This window comes from Leptodactylus fuscus, chromosome 1, assembly GCF_031893055.1.
Source record: "Leptodactylus fuscus isolate aLepFus1 chromosome 1, aLepFus1.hap2, whole genome shotgun sequence".
Taxonomy (NCBI): domain Eukaryota; kingdom Metazoa; phylum Chordata; class Amphibia; order Anura; family Leptodactylidae; genus Leptodactylus; species Leptodactylus fuscus.
Genome location: NC_134265.1, coordinates 324084435 through 324104949, shown reverse-complemented (window position 1 = coordinate 324104949; position 20515 = coordinate 324084435). Strand labels below are relative to the sequence as shown.

Here is a 20515-nt window from a genome sequence, read left to right as displayed (position 1 = left end):
TGGGCATGGTTTATTCACCTTAAAGGGGGTTTTCCAGCCAAACTTTGATTTTTCATGCTGATGAGCCATCAGTATGTGATCTGTAAGGGTTCTGACAACCATACAGTGCACAGATCAGCTGTTCCAGCAGCGTCCAGGTACTGAAGTGCATGAGGCGGCCCCATGTACTGTATAGAATTACAGTGCTGCTCCCATTACTTGAATAGATGAGTCTGCAACCCGTCCACCAGCACCCAGAGGATGATAGAACACTTAATCGGTGTGGGGTCCGGGTGTCAGACCCCCCTACACATCACATACTGATGACTTCTCCTATCCAATTTGGGCCCTGGAAAACCCCATTAAGGGTAAGATCACACAGGGTTTTTGGGTCAGGATTTTGAGGCCGTAACGGTCTCAAAATCCTGAAAAAAAAGACAGCTCCCATTGAAATCAATGGGAGCCGGTCAGGTTTTTTTTCTTGGAGCCGTTTGTTCCGGCTCCCAGAAAAAGAAGCGACATGCTCATTCTTCAGGAGGATTCGCCTTGCGACATCCGCCTGAAGACACTCCCACCCAACTAGGCCCATTCACTTGGGCCTAATCCGGTGCGGAGTGCGTGGCTGGATACTGCTGCAGTGCAACGGCATCTACTCGCAGCTACTAGAGATGAGCGAGTACTATTCGAAATGGCTGTTTCGAATAGCACGCACCTATAGGAATAAATGGAAGCCGGCTGCGTCCATTCATTCCTATAGGTGCATGCTATTCGAAACGGGAGCAGAAACTGCTGCTACTTCTCTCACCTCTTACCCCTAGCAAACATCAGGTACTGCCAAGAGAGGCCATGGTAGCTACAGGAGAAATGTAACATTACATGGCAGCCATTCAGCCTTCCAAGTAAAGACAAGGATGGCAAATTCACATACACAGCTGCTCATCTCTCCATGATGTCCATACCCACTAAAGGTTCACATGCACCAGTACTGGATGCAGGAAGCAAACCATTAAAATTAGGTGTGCAAGGCTGATGACAATCTGCGTGGGCTTTAAAAAGAAAAAAAAAAAGAAAAAGAAAAATAATTATACATATACATACACACACACACACACACACACATTTTACTATAAAAAAAATACTGAAACTCCATCAGTGTTTGAGCAGGAGTCTGAAGTGGCGCTGATGGAGAGACAGGAGTCAAGTACCTGATAATTCTCTAAAAATAAAACCAAAACAAAGCCAAATGCCAACCATAATGTCTAACAAAATACACTTAAGACATTAAAGGAACTACTTCTAGCCAGAGTAAAGTGATTTCGCTGCCCAGAAAGGAATACCGACCTAACAGATGTAAAGAGCCTACAAAGGTCACGCAATGACATTGACAATTATTAAGAAGGACTCTCCAAAGGCGAAGAACAAATAATAAGACATTCATGGGTTTGGAAGATCAGTTTTCGCCATGTGTTCAGAATACCACCCACCCGCCGTCTCTGATCTTCTTAACACTTGCGTCCAACAAAACATAACTGGTAAGTTTCACTGGTGCATCTTGGATATGGCCTCAGCGAAGTGATTGACAGGTTAGGACACCGCAATAGTGGCTGGTGTTCAGGACTACATCGCACATGGTTTCAATTCACGCTTGACACTTCAAGAGGGCGCCCCCTGGCGAGGCACAGCTAGAATTCTGTTTCTGGTGAACACACGTCATACGTCAGACACACACATTTTTGCTATGTAGTAGCACTGACGTCTATAGACTTCCTGTTGGGGGATTTTCTTCTAAGCTTTGATATTATTTTTGAGTTTCCCTTGAAAACTTAAAAAAAAAAAAAAAAAAAAAGTAGTGTCGCTTTGAAGAATTACAAAATTGTGTCAATAACCACACCAAAAACTAAGCCTATGGATGAGCCTATGACATGATATAATTCTTAAGCTCCATGGACATAACCGTAGTCATTTGTGGGTCTATGGGAAAGAAAAAGATGGTGCATGGATCGGATCCGCACACAGTCCACATTTTGCATGGACCCCAACAATAGAATAGATGGACTGAAGGGGCCACACGGTGGCTCAGTGGTTAGCACTGCAGCCTTGCAGCGCTGGAGTCCTGGTGTTCAAATCCCGCCAAGGACCAAAAAACCATCTGCAAGGAGTTTGTATGTTCTCCCCGTGTTTGCATGGATTTCCATCCCATATTCCAAAAAAGACATACTGATAGGGAAAAATGTACATTGTGAGCTCTATGTGGGGCTCACAATCTACATAAAAAAAAATAAATAAAAAAAAAAGATGGACTGAGTCACAAAAACAGGCAGCGATAGTAACCAGGGCTGTGGAGTTGGAGTCAGTTTCATGTCGTGTCAGAAGTCACCAACCTAAAATGATCAATTATATTCTATAAGAATTAATGTTGTGTGGTTAATAAGATATGTCACTGGTTACACATGTACTTTAATAAGAACTAGTGTTGAGCGAGTAGTATTCGTCAAATACCTCGGAATGCGTGTAATCGGCCGAACAAGGGGATAAACGCTTAGAAGATTTGATGCGTTTAACCCCTCGGTGTTAGGCTGATTACTAGAGATGAGCAAACACTGTTCGGATCAGCCGATCCGAACAGCACGCTCCCATAGAAATGAATGGAAGCACCTGTGACGCCAGCCGGCCGCCGGCAAAGTCAGTGTCACAGGTGCTTTCTATGGGTGCGTGCTCTTCGGATCGGCTGATCCGAACAGTGTTCGCTCATCTCTACTGATTACACGCGTTCCTATGCCGGTGAGGTAGTCGGAAAAAACAACTTGCTCAAAACTAATAAGAACAAATCACTGGCTTTTCTGTGAATTAGTGTAACTTTACTGCTTCTAAGGCTGGATTCACACCTGCGTTTGCGTCTCCGCTGCAGAATTTGCTTAAAATAAATAAATAAATAATCAGTGGAGAGAAAAGTCTGCGGGTTTTTGCTGTCATTGATTTTTTTTTTTTTTTTTTTTAAGCCGACAGGGTCACCGTTTCTCAAGTCCCCATGTGGGCCAAACACTGGGGTAAACCTAGTGTAAACCGTACAACCACTTTCATCCAAACGAGAATTTTTAACCTTATTCTAACTCCAAAAGGCCTGTTTTTTTTTTCCTGTGAAATAACTTGTACAATTGGTTACTTTGAGAACGATAGTAATATTAAAAAAAAAAAAAAAATCCCTATTTTTTTCTGCCACAAAATAGGGAAAGATCCTTCTATTTACAGCTAGCAGAAAAGCCTCAGGAACAGCCCAAAAATCAGCAGCATGAACCTACTAAATAACATCGCAACAGCAAATCTGGCAGAACCACTGAAGCAAATGAATGTTCCAGAAAAATAAATGGACTATCGGGGACCACTGAAGAATTGGTGGTAGAGCAGTGGGGAACACGAGAGTCATTTTATTTCATTATTCTTCTTATTTTTATTAACGGCTTTAAAGGGATTATACCATGAAACTACTTTTTTTTCTAATTACCACGTCAGAATAGCCTTAAGAAAGGCTATTCGTCTCCTACCTTTAGACGTGGTCTCCGCCGCGCCGTTCCGTAAAAAATATCGGTTTTAACCGGTATGCAAATGAGCTCTCCGCAGCAATGAGGGCGGACCTTAGCACTGAAAGGCAGATGAGCGCATCCCCATTGCTGCCCAGAGCTCTTTCCTGCGCCGCCTCCTTCTTCTGCAGCAACTCCGCCTCTTCTGGCTTCTCTTGCTCTTGTAGTTCGATACAGGAGCATAGAGAGGCCACCCCAAAATGGCCGCTGGCCGGCTCCTGTATTGAACTGCAAGAGCGGCTACCCAAAAATGGCCGCCGGCCATTTTTGGGTGGCCTCTCTATGCTCCTCTATAGAACTACAAGAGCAAAAGAAGCCAGAAGAGGCAGAGTTGCTGCAGAACAAGGAGGCGGCGCAGGAAAGAGCTCTGGGCAGCAATGGGGATGCGCTCATCGGTGTTTCAGTGCTGGGGCCCGTCCTCATTGCTGCGGAGAGCTCATTTGCATACCGGTTAAAACCGGTATTTCTACGCAACGGCGCGGCGGAGACCACGTCTAAAGGTAAGAGACGACTAGCCTTTCTTAAGGCTATTCCGACGTGTTCATTAGAAAAAAGAAGTAGTTTAATGGTAGAATGCCTTTAAAGAGGTAGGCAAAAAAAAAGTGCAAAAAAATTCATAGCTTATTTACTAGTGCATCTCAATAAATTAGAATATCATCAAAAATTATTATTTTTATTAGTAATTCATTTGAAAAAGTGCCCCCCCCCATCTTATATTGAGTCATTACAAACAGAGGGAACGTTTCCAAGTGTTTCTTTCTGTTAATGGTTATGACTTACAGCCAAGGAAAACCCAAAAGTCATTATCTCCGAAAATTTGAATATTAGATAAGACCATGCGTAAACAAAAGTTTAACACAGAAATGTTGGCCAAATGAAGTCTGTCCGGTAAATTTCCTCAGTACTTGGTGTGGCTCCTTTTCCATGAAGGCATCAATGCGGCAATGTGACATGGAGGGATCAGCCTGTGGCACTGCAGAGGTGTTATGGAAGCCCAGGTTGTATGATAGCGCCTCTGCATTGTTGGGTCTGGGGTCTCTCATCTTCCTCCTGACAATTCGGCCTGAAGACACTCCCTCCTCCAGACTAGGCCCACTCATTGGTGAGTGCGTGGCTAGATATTGCAGTGCACCAGCTTTCAGTCACGGCTCCCGGCTTTTGGACCAGAACCTGAGGCGGCCTCCAGAAATCCCTGTATGAACTTACCCTGAGCGAAACTACAAGACTAATCTCACAAGGTTTGCCAAGCACATACTCTCCTCTTGTAAATTGCCAAACCCCGAAGGTATCAGCTGATGGTAATGAGGTAAGATAATGGCGGCAAAGGGGCAATTAATTGCTTGCCATTGGGCCCCAAGCTACAACCCATTTCACCCTAAATAATTGGTTTTTTTTTTCCTTGATCCTCTTCATTTCTAAACAATTTCCACAATTATGCAATGACAAACAAATTATTACTCTTCGGATCTAATCTTTGAGTTACCAAAATGAGAAGTAAATGAATAATACGTTTACATTGATACGCTGATTTCCAGAGACATAACCTGAGTCACGGGAAAAACATCTGAATGTACGTCACTGGTTAAAACAAATTTATTAAATTCCATCATCATGTACTGGGCAAGAACAATAAATCTAATTACATGAAATCAAATTATGAAAAGAAAAAGTTATAAAATTCCATTTTGAAAATATTACTTTCTATAAACTATGGTGAATAAAAAAAAAAAAAAAATTCTACAAAATTTATCCTAGAAAAAAAATTTAAATAAATATGCTGAAAATTTTAACTACTGCACATTAGCCTCAAATTTTAATTACTCCTCCGCCCCAGATTCTGGACCAAAAAGCTCTGTCTGAACTTACCCTAAGGGTTTAAAACTTAGATATTACTTGGTTGTGAGTCAGATCTTTACCAGCGATCGCATGTTGACAATAGTACTGTCTTAACATTTTGATATCCCTAAAGCACAATAACTTTCAATACTTCCTAGAAGACAAGAGGGGGGAAGGGGAATCAAGAGCCACATGTGGTTACTCATTGTCACCAATTGTGGAGGGCTTACAAAACATATGGTTACAGAATTTATTTTGTAGTGCCATCCTCTACCCATTCAATTCTTGGTGTACTTGCTTTGCAACTAGCTGGCATCTGATTCAGTAGTGGAGCAGCTGATCGCTCTGTGGCAAGCTGGACTAGAGAGGAGTTCCAGATTGGCTAGCCTCTCTCTAACTATTTCCTGGCTTCAACCAATCCCCTTTGCATATACAGTCCCTTACAAATTATAACTCACCAAAGAGGAGTTGCTGGAGTCAAATGAAACAATGTGTGTGTCAATACAATGATATAAGTAAGGGATTCAAATATTAGATCAAATGGAGACGTTAGTTGGGGAAACTACACAGATTGAAAGGAGGTTCTAGTGCCCTTTTGAGCCACCTCTACCCTGGATACAAGATAAGACACAGTTGGGTATGGAGGTATACAGGTTTCATATAGTATAGCTACATACACTGTCTACCAATAAGTATTTGGACACCCACGCAAATGAAGATACAGTACCTGCGGTCGTGATGTACGTCAAGCCTTCCACTGTTAAACAGGAAACAGCATTGGCATACAAGATGCCACGAAGTGCAGAGTTGTCAGATTTCGAGAAAGGGGTAATTGTGAGGTAATCACAGTGGCCTATGTGATTACGAAGTGGAAGGTGAACGGTGATTGTTGGAATGTGCCCTGATGCCCGAAACCGGGAGATAGACGATCTGGCCAGAGAAACCGCACCCAACCGATGGCTCACATACACCAGGAGTGTCACCAGGCACCCGGGAGTATTGTGTCACTTAATACCATCCGTAAGGAAGTATCTGCTGGTTCTACCAACTACTGGATAGGAATAAATGTGGTTTTTCTATTCTACCACCGGTGGCCAAATACTTATTGGTAGACGGTGTATGAACACTTATGGCATTATCCTGTAGAAACATGCCAATGGGGAGCACGGCTGTGCAATCTGTAGGGAATTTTTCCTCAGACAGCCCCCCAACGTCTGCACAAATGGCTGACAGCCATGGTTAGTCAGAAGCAGTAAAAAAAAAAAAAAAAAAAATCCTTCAATTTGATTAAAATTTGTTACATAAAGTACACGTCTAATTAATAATTGTATCAAACCACTGAAAATAATCATTTTATTTATGGATGGTAACTTTTTCCTACTCCAGCCAAAATTGGTCCCAACGTCAACTCCAGTCTGGGAAAAGTTACCGAATCCGGCTTCAAAATAAAATGATTATACAGTACAATTACTAATATTGAATAATTAGATTCATAGTTTGTTACTTTCATAGGAATTCATTCACTGGCGGCTGCTTCAGGAGTTGAAGTGGAAAAATGGAGGAATCTGAGTCACAGTTCTTGCCTACGGACTCCACAGCCCTCCACTGTGCGCAGTGTACTATATGGCGTCTAGTCTCCACTGAGGCGGGGAGATTTTGTCAAAAAATACAATCTCAAATTTTTCTTTTCAACCTTAGGAAAGATTTTTTATTTATTTATTTTAATTAGAATCTTGATTTTATAATTTTGGTAAAATGCAAAAAAAAAAAAATATTTTAGTAGCCAAATTGTGACACCGGTAACTTTTCTTGTGAGTGTACAGAGCTACGTAAGGCGTCTTTTTTGGCGACACAAGATGTAGTTTTAACTCATATCGTTTTGGGGAATGTCCATTGTTTTGAAAAGCACCATTTTATTTAGGAGGCAAAACTGCTAAAGAATGGAGATTTGGTTAATTTTTTTTTTTTTTTTTTTTTTAAAAAACCACATACTGGGAAAACATTTTTATTATTTGGGCATTTTGGATGTGGAACGCCTAATTTTTTTTAAATTTTTGTATTTATTTATAAAAAGGGGATAAATTGGGGGTCTGACTGCAGAGATCACCACTGATCCTGGGATAAGGGTTTGATTTATCCCCACTATAAATATAGCTGCAGTGAACGCTGGTGAACTCTCGCTGGAGAAGTGCTGTACTCCAGCTATTTCCAGCGCTCCTACTGAAATGAATGGCGGTGGGAATTCACCAGTGCTCACTGCAGCTATATTTACAGTGGGGATAAAAGAAACCCTGATCTTAGGATCGATGGAAGTCTCACTACTACCTATTATACATCAGGGAGAGTGTGTGCCTACATAGGCGTATGGAGACCTACAAGTCATTCCTGCTCCGCTAGGGATTCTGGGTAAAAAATATACACATCTATTCTCCAGGATGTAATTAGGAGAACAGTGCACTCTGTACGCCACCCTAGAGAGGTAGAGGGCCTGTGGGGCCCTGGCCTAAAGGCAAGTTAATTGGATTCCTTGCTCAATCCTAGTCTCCACCTACCAGCTCAGAGACAACTGTAATTTCTCGATACAACATGCAGTGGGAGAAGCTGCAAAAAAACCTGCAGAATATAAGTCATATATACATTATAAATACCCACCAAACAGATCCAGAAATGTCAACATCAATGACAAACTTGCCTCGGTCTACGTCCCCTATTTTCTTTTTAACACAATGGGTAAAGGGAGAGCCAGAAATTTTAAAATAAAATAAAATCTATTAGCCAAGATGGCAGGAGCTTCAATGCCTTGCATCAGTATAGGATTACCCCATGATGAAATTTACAGGACGGAGGAACGACTGACTAAATGACATTTCCAAATTAGCTGTAATCAAAAATTTGTAGCTGTCACTTAAAAAACTTTGCAAGTTGTCTCGGAAAAGTAGATTATCTGATCACGGGCCACATCTGCTCTGTATTAAGGCTCCGCTGTCAGCGTTCTAAGTGAAGTCTTAATTGAATCTTTTTTTTTTCTTACTTGTTGTTCTACCTTTAATCAATGCCTCGTGAGAGGATCGGCTTTCTATAAGAAACTGTTAAGTATAAAGAAATGTTATTCTAGTATGTTTAGGAAAAAAAAAAAAAGAAAAAAAATCATAGCTTCAGTTCTCCCCCCCAAATCCCGACCGCAACTTAATTACGTACAGGACATTCCAAGTTTGCAATTGCGAGCTCCGTTCCCAAGCAATTTCTAAACTAGATCTCCTGTAATGGACCCTGGTTACCGTGTATATTACATGATGGTTACGTTCACAAAAGCATTAGGCTATTTGGACGGAGGGTTAATTTTCCTTAATCTATGTTTTGCATGGCAGATAATGGGCTTGTAGATCCCCAAACATAAGTCCGAATGGAACGGGAGGCATGCAACTACTGGATGGGGGCGTTCTCAAATATCACAGCTTTAAGAGCGTTGGTTTTACGCCTGTTTAGGATACACTGAGTTCTCTGTTAGCCCTGACATTTTACCAAAATGTTTTCTACCTTTGGAAATAAAGCAGATATTTTGGGGAATCAGAAATAAAATTATCCATAATACGTGAAGAATTATTCACTTAAAGACAAAAATTTACAGAAAAGTTGCTGGCAGACTCCAGTCGTTCATATAGGACATGCACGGTCAATCTAAATAGCTGGAATGTAATACTCATTTTTTTCGCTGTAGGAGAAGTGTATTAGAGCTATGGCAGGTCCATAAGCTTCCATCTGAGATGCCAGGGCTGTGGATAGGAAAAAGGTGTGAATGGGATTGGGCTGCAGCATAGCCACGTGACCAATGGACGAGATGTCACTTTATGAGAAAAGGAAGTGCAACTCACTACAGAGTCCTGAAAACCCCCCTTAAAGGGATCCTATCAACATTTTTTTCTAGGTACCACATCGGAATAGCCCTAAGAAAGGCTATTCTTATCCTACTTTTCGTCGTGTTCTCTGCGCCGCCGTTTGCCTACAATCCCGGTTTCTCTCGGTATGCAAATTAGCTCTCTCGCAGTACTGGGGCGGGCCCCAGCGCTCAGGAACGGCCTCTTCATTCTCTTCTTTCGGCGGTGTCTTCTTACTTCTAGGCCTCGGGCCGAGCAGACTGCGCATGCCAACAGGCCCCAAGAAAATGACCACTTACAATACTATGCAAGCGGCCTATGGTATGCGCAGTCTGCTCTGCCCAAAGCCGGAGGCCTTAGAAGTTACAAGCCACCGCCGGAAGAAGAGGCTGAAGATGACGCTGCTGAAGAAGAGGCGGCACTGGAGAGTTCTCTCGCAGCATTGGGGACGCCCCCAGTGCTGTGAGAGCTAATTTACATACCAACAAGAATCGGGATTGTAGGCGAACGGCGGCGTCGAGAAGACAACGAAAGGTAGGAGAAGAATAGCCTTTCTTAAGGCTATTCCGACAAGGTACTTAGAAAAAATGTCGTCTGAATGAAGCGAGATGCTCATTCTTCAGGCTGTTTTCACCTCGCGATTCGGCCTGAAGACATACCCTCCTCCGGACTAGGCCCAATTACAACGAAAGATATAAAACACACCAGCTCAAATAATAAAAACAAAATAAATAAATAAAATCCAAAACTCTTGCTGGCGGACTGTATTAATATAAATTTGCTGCTAAATAAATACAAGCTGTGAAGTGTTTGTTGGCTGAACAGTTGGACCATTGTGTTGTGTGACATCTTAGTTCAAAGACCTATGAAGGGCCATTTATGAGGAGCTCGTGAATGGAGAGCTTGGTCTCCGGCTCTGAATCGCATTCATGGGTGTGCAAAAACCAGACAATTTTCTATGTCATAGATAACATCACTATATGAATGACCCTATTTAACTCCCAAAGTCATATGATGTGTTCGCTAGACAAGGATGAAAGAAGATCTGAGGGGTGGCGAAGCTTCACCGAAAACCATCAAGCTCATTGGGTTTCATAACAATCTTTCATAGCATGTTAAAATTTGTCAAAATATTTCACATCACATCTCATTTTATTCTGTGTGCGCTGGACATCAAATGTGCCATTGTGCTATTATGAAGCAGGCCCACATTTCGCAACATGTCCTCTCGAAAACAAGTTATCAACCTAGTCCACACATGACAGAGATCCAGATATATAGCTCCGACTCCAGTGTATATCTAAGATGGCGCTGTAGTCCTAGGTTCGAAACCAAATAACGATACAAGGAGTTTGTATGTTCTCCCCATAGATTTGTGTGGGTTTCCTACGGGTACTCCGGTTTCTCCGCACTCTCTAAAGACAAACCGATAAGGAACTTCGACTGTGAACCAGATATGGACCAGTGACAGACAACGTGTGCAAGGCGCTGTGAAATAGCTGGGCACTCTACAAGTAAGGGGAAGTTCACACTTTTTTTTTTTCTTTTTTTTGAAGGTGGATTTTTGAAGAGGAATCCGCCTCAAAAACAGCTCCTAACTACATCATTCATTTCCCTGGGAGTCAGGCCGACTGTTTTCCAGCTAGAGGGAATAAAAAACAAGCGTCATGACTGATTTTTAGGTGGATTCCGCCTTGCACAGCCCATTGACATGAACAACAGACAGGAAAAAAAGGAGTGTTTTTTTGTAATGGTTTTTCAAAAATAGTTCCAAAACAACTGCTGCAAAAAAAAAAAAAAAAAAAAAAAAAAAAAAAAAAAAACACAGCTAAAGGAGATAATTTGCTCCTGACTCCCCCTGAAGTGAATGGGAGGCACTATTTTAAGCCAGTCGTGCCTGCAAAAAAAGGGTGTGTGAACATAACCTTAGAAAAATAAACAAATAAGCCTATATTCTTAGGTCTGGATCACATCTGTGCTCGGGTGTCCACTTGGGGACTCCCCCCCACCCGAATGGAAACCTATCAGCACTAAAAAGTGGTTAGCTAAGGCCCTGTTCACACGGGGCAAGAGGGGGCAGATTTTGGAGCTGAATCCACGTCATAATCCGCCCCCTCACTATAGAGGTCTACGTAGACCGCTAGCGCTATTTCTTCTGTGAGCAGCAAGTTGCCGCTCACGGAAAAAAAAAAAAAAAGAAGTGAGCTGCCCTGTCTTCAGGCGGATTCTGCGGCTGATTCAGCCCCGGCGTCCGTCTCATGATAGCACCCTCTGGACTAGGCCCATTCATTTGGGCCTAATCTGGAACAGAAAGCCGCGACGGAATATGCACCATGTAATCCCCATGTGAACTAACCCTAAGGAAACCCACGGACCTCATAGACTATAATAATGGGGACAGTGTGGTTTCCGCACAAAAAAAATGGACAGAAGAGTGCTGCTTGCAGGACTTTTTTTCTCCACATATTTCACACGAATAGGGGAATGGCCTGAACGCAGATGTGACCCGGGCCTGAGTCTTATCCTATATATACCTAGAGTGCCATCCTATACTTTTACATGGAACCTGAGAGCTCTGACCATTGTGACTGTGCCAGTCTGCCAATCCTGCCCTCTAATTCACCAAAAAATCCAGTGATTGACGTCCTATTAAAGGAAATATGTAACAAACTACACAACTTGTTAATTATACAATATTAATTACATCATTAAAAATAATCATTTTGACGCCGTAGTAAAGTTTGGGAAGTTTTTTTTCCTCAACTTTCACCCAAAGCAGGCCCAGACTCTGCAGCGACAGTGACTTTCCTCCTGAAACCTTGTACCATGGTTGCCGTAGATGGAACCTCTTTAGACAATGAAGTTTGGGACTGATTCTAACTCAGATGTATCTAATTTCCGCCAAAGGTCGCTTTAGGACATCACCATCTGTATAACGCAGCACAAAATATCTGGAAAATTCTCTGATAATCTAAAAGAAGAACCTTCTGGTTAAGCCATTAGATTAGGAAACCGCACCCAATGATTGAATTTGCATAGGACATCACTAAAGCTTTCTCTCCTCGACTCCCTCACATGGCAGAATGAAACATCTGGCTATTAAATATACATGCATGCTTTGGTAACAGAAGACAACAAGCAAGTAAAGTAACACAATTAGTCTGGACTATCCCATACTCCCCAGGAGGAATGAGGACTCCAGAACTGGATACTGTCTGTGGGCACCATGAGTGGGAATGCTTACATGCTACTAAATTGCTTCATTCCCCTGTAAATCAGAGCATACAGCGAGGAACGCAACCTTCTATAGGACCTGATGAGATGGCCTTTTTGGAGCACAAAGAGGAGGGTTTGTTCTCTGGAGAGAAAAAAAAAATGAAAAAATGACGACACCAAAAAGTTATTGTATTTACTTTTGGAGTTACAGTAATGTTTGGAATCTGCTGCGGCCCCAATGGTCTCCACCGTAATGAAGTTTGGCAAAAAAAAAATCACACGGCCACAGCTCTGGTCCCTCCCGTCCCATCACACGGCCACAGCTCTGGTCCCTCCCGTCCCATCACACGGCCAGAGCTCTGGTCCCTCCCATCCCATAACACGGCCACAGCTCTGGTCTCCCCGTCTCATAACACGGCCACAGCTCTGGTCTCCCCGTCTCATCACACGGCCACAGCTCTGGTCTCCCCGTCTCATCACACGGCCACAGCTCTGGTCTCCCCGTCTCATCACACGGCCACAGCTCTGGTCCCTCCCGTCCCATCACACGGCCACGACTCTGGTCCCTCCCGTCCCATCACACGGCCACAGCTCTGGTCCCTCCCGTCCCATCACACGGCCACAGCTCTGGTCCCTCCCGTCCCATCACACGGCCAGAGCTCTGGTCCCTCCCGTCCCATCACACGGCCAGAGCTCTGGTCCCTCCCGTCCCATCACACGGCCACAGCTCTGGTCCCTCCCATCCCATAACACGGCCACAGCTCTGGTCCCTCCCGTCCCATCACACGGCCACAGCTCTGGTCCCTCCCGTCCCATCACACGGCCACAGCTCTGGTCCCTCCCGTCCCATCACACGGCCAGAGCTCTGGTCCCTCCCATCCCATAACACGGCCACAGCTCTGGTCTCCCCGTCTCATCACACGGCCACAGCTCTGGTCTCCCCGTCTCATCACACGGCCACAGCTCTGGTCTCCCCGTCTCATCACACGGCCACAGCTCTGGTCCCTCCCGTCCCATCACACGGCCACGACTCTGGTCCCTCCCGTCCCATCACACGGCCACAGCTCTGGTCCCTCCCGTCCCATCACACGGCCACAGCTCTGGTCCCTCCCGTCCCATCACACGGCCAGAGCTCTGGTCCCTCCCGTCCCATCACACGGCCAGAGCTCTGGTCCCTCCCGTCCCATCACACGGCCACAGCTCTGGTCCCTCCCATCCCATAACACGGCCACAGCTCTGGTCCCTCCCGTCCCATCACACGGCCACAGCTCTGGTCCCTCCCGTCCCATCACACGGCCACAGCTCTGGTCCCTCCCGTCCCATCACACGGCCAGAGCTCTGGTCCCTCCCGTCCCATCACACGGCCACAGCTCTGGTCCCTCCCGTCCCATCACACGGCCACGACTCTGGTCCCTCCCGTCCCATCACACGGCCACAGCTCTGGTCCCTCCCGTCCTATCACATGGCTACAGCTCTGGTCCCTCCCGTCTCATCACACAGCCACAGCTCTGGTCCCTCCCATCCCGTGGCTACAATTCTGGTCCCTCCCGTCCCTTCATGCGGCCACAGCTCTGGTCCCTCCCGTCTCATCACACGGCCACATCTCTGGTCCCTCCCGTCCCATCACACAGCCACAGCTCTGGTCCCTCCCATCCCATCACACGGCCACAGCTCCGGTCCTCGTCCCATCACGCAGCCACGGCTCTGGTCCCCATCCCATCACGCAGCCACGGCCCTGGTCCCATCACAGCAAGCACAAATCTGGAGAACTATGAGGAATTGGTGCAGAAAATATATTGGATATATTTTTATTATCTAATGCCATCTGTAGGCATCAGGTTATAGAGCAGGAGGAGCTGAGCAGATTGATATATAGGATGTGGGAAAAGATTCAGAATAACTTCTATTATTTTATCCATTGAAATGTCTTCTCTTTCTATGGTAAGAAGTCAAAAGGGCGGTCCTATCAGTGATTGGCAGCCATCTCTGTATTCATAGTCAGAGGAGAGGTTTCAGTCACTGATAGCTCTGTCTCCCTGACTTCTTACCATGGAAGGAGGAGATTTCAATGGATAAAGTTACAAGTTATAATGATTTCCCCCCCACACACACACAAGCCTACAGTATACAGGAATCTGATCTTCTTCTACTCCTGCCTGCAGATTGTCTGTATCTTCCTAGTTTCCTTTATGGGACTGAATTAAGGAAAATATTCAACATTTTTAAAAAATGCAGCATTAATTTTTACCGCCTTGCCAGAAGGAAGTAACTTTATATAATCTATACAACGACTACAAACAGGAAGAATCATGTGATATAGCAAACGTGGGAGAAAAGAGAAAACCGAGCAGACAGGATGTCTCAAATAGGAGCAATGTCTCAGTTCCGGGCACATCAAAGCTAAACACAATCCTATATTTAATCAGGTCCCTACAAGACATGTAATGAGAAACATAAAGCCGCGCACATGGGTCTAGTCACAGACAGGGTGATGGGATTGGTCACACGTGAACACTGACAGAGATTGTCTCAATGGCTGGATCACAAAATGGAGTGTAATACAGAGACTGGCAAACTGATGAGAAGTTAGCGAGTGACTATTTATTTTGCTTACTTATATAGCGCCATCATATCTCACAGATCTTTACATATAGTGTAAGAATTTAGTCTCTGCCCCAATATAATTTCATAGAGGACATCTCCTGAGGACTGTTACCAGGTCATATAAAGATAAAAGAAGGCAGAACAAACTACCCAAGGACCACAGAATTGAATTAAAGGGATTTTCTGGTACTATCCTATCTTCAGGATAGGACATCAATATCAGATCAGACAGCTCCCACCATCAGTTGTTGGATAAGACCAGGGCTCTCAGGTAAGAACTGCTTCTTCTGGGGCCAGCGATGTCACACTCATTGGTCACAGCCATTTTGCAGCTCAAGCCTATTGAAATGAATAGGATTGAGATGTAATACTAGGCGTCACCACTAGGTAATGTGCAGCACAGCGCTTGGCATCCAGCAAAGAGGTGGCAGTACCCATCCCATCAATCAGAGATGCCAAGTGTGAACCGGGCCTTAGACTCCACTTGGACGAATGATGATAACGGTCATCCTATGGCTGAATTTAAATTGTTTCAATCAAATGTAGCAAATCCCTCAATAGACTTAAAAGTGGTTGTGCCGACACTTCTGTTATCTACAGGACAGGAGATAAGCTTTCAATCACTGGGTGTCTCAGTGATCTGGTGGATGGGGGACAGAGTCCCTCTAAGGCAGTGGTTCTTAACCGGAGTTCGATCGAACTCTAGGCCCTATGCACGGTTCATTTTGTGTACCAGTAAAAAAACATATACCTATGTCTTCAATTTGGAAATAAGTCATATTTGATTTATCACTAAAGAAGGGTTCGGTGAATGTGCAACTGAAACTGGTGGGCTTGGAACCTCAAACAAGCTTAAGAACCACTGCCCTAAGGCCTCCTTACTAGTGATGAGCGAGTAGTATTCCATTGAATAGGAATGCGTGTAATCGGCCGAACACCAAGGGGTTAAATGCATCGAATATTCAAAGATTTTAACCCCTTAGTGTTCGGCCGATTACACGCATTGCTATGCCGGCGAGGTATTCGATCCAATACTACTCGCTCATCACTACTCCTTATGACTAGGCCGCCTGGTGATCCATTCATTTCTATGAGGCTGTGAGCACTGCTGGAGATTACAATCCCAACAGCCCTATAGAAGTGAATGAAGCGCTAGTTACAAAAGGACACTGGCAATCCATTTACAAGGAGGCCTTAGGGCTACTTTCGGTCACCTGGCTTCCTGATCACTAGAGGACCCAGCCATAGGGCCCCTCTGATCAGACACTTACATAGTGGCACAAGGGATCTATGAAACTGGGTGACCCACGAATGCAAATCAGCTATGAAAAATTGCCCTTCTTTACTGCCATTTTGCATCACCATACCCTGAATGAGCCCGTACCTCAACCTCCACTGCCATAGGGATCATCAACACCAGCGTATAACTCACCCCTTTGTGCCACAGCTCCCCATCAATGTCAAGATATAAGGCAGTGAATAAGGACACTCTTGGTGATATTCAAGGGCAATAAACAAGTGCAAATCTAGCCCTGCTCCCAGCCAAGAGAAGAGACAATTATATCCAGTCTAGACAATGCTCTGTGCGCTAAACACAGCAGCAGCAGCTACGCAGATCTCAGACTCAATGTCCTTGTCACAAGTCCAGGGTGTTTAGAAAGTGATAGTGACTGAGATTTCTTTTTCTCCCCCTTAAATGGAGTCTGTCAGCAGAACCCACACATCACCCAGCCCTGCAGATCAGTAGGTTAAGGTCACCTGAATCAAACTCTTACCTCCTTCTGAATTAGTGCCAAGATAGCCCTGTTTTAGTTAATATGCCAATGAGCTCTTTTGGAGCAACAACTGCATTGCCAGTTAACTCTTTCAGGCTTAGTTCAAACAGGGGGGGGGGGGGTATGGGTGGATTCTGGCCATATTCTGATGCGGGTAGCTGCGTCATAATATGGCCAAAATCCACCTGTCGCGACTTCTGACAGTCGTGGCACTCCGATCCGGCGTAGGCCCAAATGAATGGGCCTAGTCCAGAGCGTATTGCCGCAGCAGCTGATTCAGCCGTGGATTCCACTTGAAGAAAGGGCAGCTCGCTCCTTATTTCCACTAGTGGAAAAAAAGAATCCTAGCAGTCTCCATAGACCACCATTGTAAGGGGGCGGATTATGACGTGGATTCCGCACCATAATCCGCCCCCTCTGTGCCTGTGTCAACTAGCCCTAAAGCTATGGCTATATCCCCATTGTCAAAAAACGCTTATGTGCACATTGACAGAAAAAGTCGCTATCTCGGCAACAGAGGCAGCGATTCACAAAAGGAAAACATGGTTTGATTCTGGTGACTCTAACCTCTCCATCTGCAGGACTGGATTCTGGTGACTCTAACCTGTCCACCTGCAGGACTGGATTCTGGTACTCTAACCTCTCCATCTGCAGGACTGGTTTCTGGCGACTCTAACCTCTCCATCTGCAGGACTGGTTTCTGGCGACTCTAACCTCTCCATCTGCAGGACTGGTTTCTGGCGACTCTAACCTCTCCATCTGCAGGACTGGATTCTGGCGACTCTAACCTCTCCATCTGCAGGACTGGATTCTGGCGACTCTAACCTCTCCATCTGCAGGACTGGATTCTGGCGACTCTAACCTCTCCATCTGCAGGACTGGATTCTGGCGACTCTAACCTCTCCATCTGCAGGACTGGATTCTGGCGACTCTAACCTCTCCATCTGCAGGACTGGATTCTGGCGACTCTAACCTCTCCATCTGCAGGACTGGATTCTGGCGACTCTAACCTGTCCATCTGCAGGACTGGATTCTGGCGACTCTAACCTGTCCATCTGCAGGACTGGATTCTGGCGACTCTAACCTGTCCATCTGCAGGACTGGATTCTGGCGACTCTAACCTGTCCATCTGCAGGACTGGATTCTGGCGACTCTAACCTGTCCATCTGCAGGACTGGATTCTGGCGACTCTAACCTGTCCATCTGCAGGACTGGATTCTGGCGACTCTAACCTGTCCATCTGCAGGACTGGATTCTGGCGACTCTAACCTGTCCATCTGCAGGACTGGTTTCTGGCGACTCTAACCTCTCTACCTGCAGGACTGGTTTCTGGCGACTCTAACCTCTCTACCTGCAGGACTGGATTCTGGTGACTGACTCCCTTTAAAACCTGTTTTAACCATTAAGTTGGGAAAATAGGACAGTACAGAGGACAAGACCGCTGACGTCATATTGTCTTTGTACATACAGCTAAAGAATAAGTTAATATTACTATAATATATATATATAATATCTGCCCGCAATGCTCTGGTATCACCCCCTGCGGTCAGGTCCTTCTGCTCCCAGGGTCTTGTTCCAGCAAGTGACCAGTGGCCTCAGCAACCTAACGATAGGACCGTCACAGGACGTATCTGGGCGACATCCCGCTTCCTTTCCTTAGGTTGCTCATTGACAGTAAAGTGAGGCAAAGAAAATCCAACAGAAGAAGCACCGGGCGCCGCTGGACCCGAACCCAGGGAAAGACACCGAAGCCCCGGGGACAGGAGAGGGTGCAGAGGGTGCGAGGTTTTTTCCAACCTCCCGGCCTCCTTGCAGCACACTATATACCCTGGACAAGGTTTAATCTTTAGCCACATCATCAGTATGGCGCCTCCTACAGACAGTACCACAGAGGCGCAGTCACCGCTCACTAGTCTCCAGCTGTTGTAAGACAACACACAACATCCTGACAGGACATGCTGGCTGCTGTAGTATCATAATCAGCACAACATAGCACAGACCATTGAATAATGATTCCCCTTCAGTACACGCAAAGCATCCTGGGACATGTAGTTCACTACCAGCTGTGACTGAAAAGAGACAGGCTGCTGTCACTCACCACATCCCGGGCCTTCCCGCTAAACTCAGCCCTGGGGCGGCTCTTCTTCAGCAGGTCAGTCTCGGGCAGGGACACGCCGAGCGCTTTATTCCGCGTCTTCACGGTTTTCACACTGGCTCTGAATAACAGTGTGATGTCAGCTGCCATCTTGACAGCGCCGCGTCATCATGTGTGCAGCCACAAATACTTCCGGCCAGAGCCACCAGGACGGGAGAGAAACGTTCCGCCTCACAGAGAGTCCGCACACGGTGTATGTGCTAAAGCGGGGGGAGGGGAGGCGGCTCCTACAGGTTATTGCACTGTAATATGGAGAAGTCCCCACATGTCATTATTTATCACAAGTCTCACAAATGGCAACTCAATAGATGTATAATAATAATATTATTATTATTATTATTATTGTTTATTTATATAGCACCATTGAGTCCACAATGCTTTACATTTGGGGATTACATTATCAATACACACAATACACAGATACAATACTAACAATGACTGACCGGCACAGTGGTGTAGAGGGCTCTGCCCGCGAGGGCTTACAATCTATGAATCTATTATTAATATAATGTAATATTAATGTAAGATATCTATATCCTCTGAATATATATATGAACCTAGATTTTTCTCGTGCATCCCCCTTAGGGCTCGTTCCCACGATGTAACGCGCCGCGCATTCAGACACGTATACACATGTCAGAGTGTGAGCGCTCAAAACAGATGCCAGTCATTTCAATGGGCCCTCCATCCAACTGTGTCAGTCGGTCATTATTAGTATTATATCTACCTGTATATTTTGTGCTCTGTATGTAAACCCCCAAATGTAAAGCACCATGGAATTAATGGTGCTATATAAATACACAAATATATATATATATATATATATATATATATATATATGATTCCTCCCATCTATTCATAATGTCCTTTAATGAACACTCTTATAAATGTCCCTTGCACGTGGAATTATACCCCACAGCAGCCCCTGAAACTCCCAGAGTATAATTAGCGGAAATTCCGGGAGGTGACAAACATAAAAATCATTGTTACTTACCTATCCTGGGCTCTGGTGTACTCCCTGCAGCTTTCGTCCATCTTCAAGGTTCAGATGGGCCAGACCAGCGTCGCAACGCGTAATGACATTGGTCTGGTCCACATTACTCCAGTAGGTAGTGGCCTATTAAAAAAAAAATCAAAAAAAGGTATCCTTACCTACCTGCAATCCCTTGATGGAGCCACCGCCTCCTCTTCTTCACCTGCGCATCTCAGCACAGGAGGCGTGATGACGTCTTAGCATCACCACTTACAGGTGACATCTCAGACTGATCGTTCACATTTCTCATCTCACCCATCTGGCCCACCATGACCTCTGTGACTTCCAGCTTTGACTTGTCTCTAAAGTTTTCAGCACAGATATCTTTGGCTCCTCATTTTCCTAGGCACCTTACCCATGTTGTCCTCACCTACAAAAAGTCTCAACCTTTCTGCTACCACCAACTATAAAATATGTAAACTAAAATCTCCCTGGAAATGAATAATACCCTTGTGTGCTCCCTT

The 20515-nt window shown here is 45.0% G+C and overlaps 1 protein-coding gene across 1 annotated transcript in view; it reads right to left on the bottom strand.

Annotated features, from left to right (window-relative positions):
* Positions 1 to 19126, bottom strand: part of STX18 (syntaxin 18) — a 100457-nt gene extending 81331 nt beyond the window's left edge. The window contains exon 1 of the mRNA XM_075260860.1: positions 18962 to 19126. Within this exon, the coding sequence (XP_075116961.1) occupies positions 18962 to 19108 (147 nt within the window). The 5' untranslated portion in view covers positions 19109 to 19126. The remainder of the gene's footprint in view (positions 1 to 18961) is intronic.
* Between the last annotated feature and the right edge of the window lie 1389 nt (positions 19127 to 20515).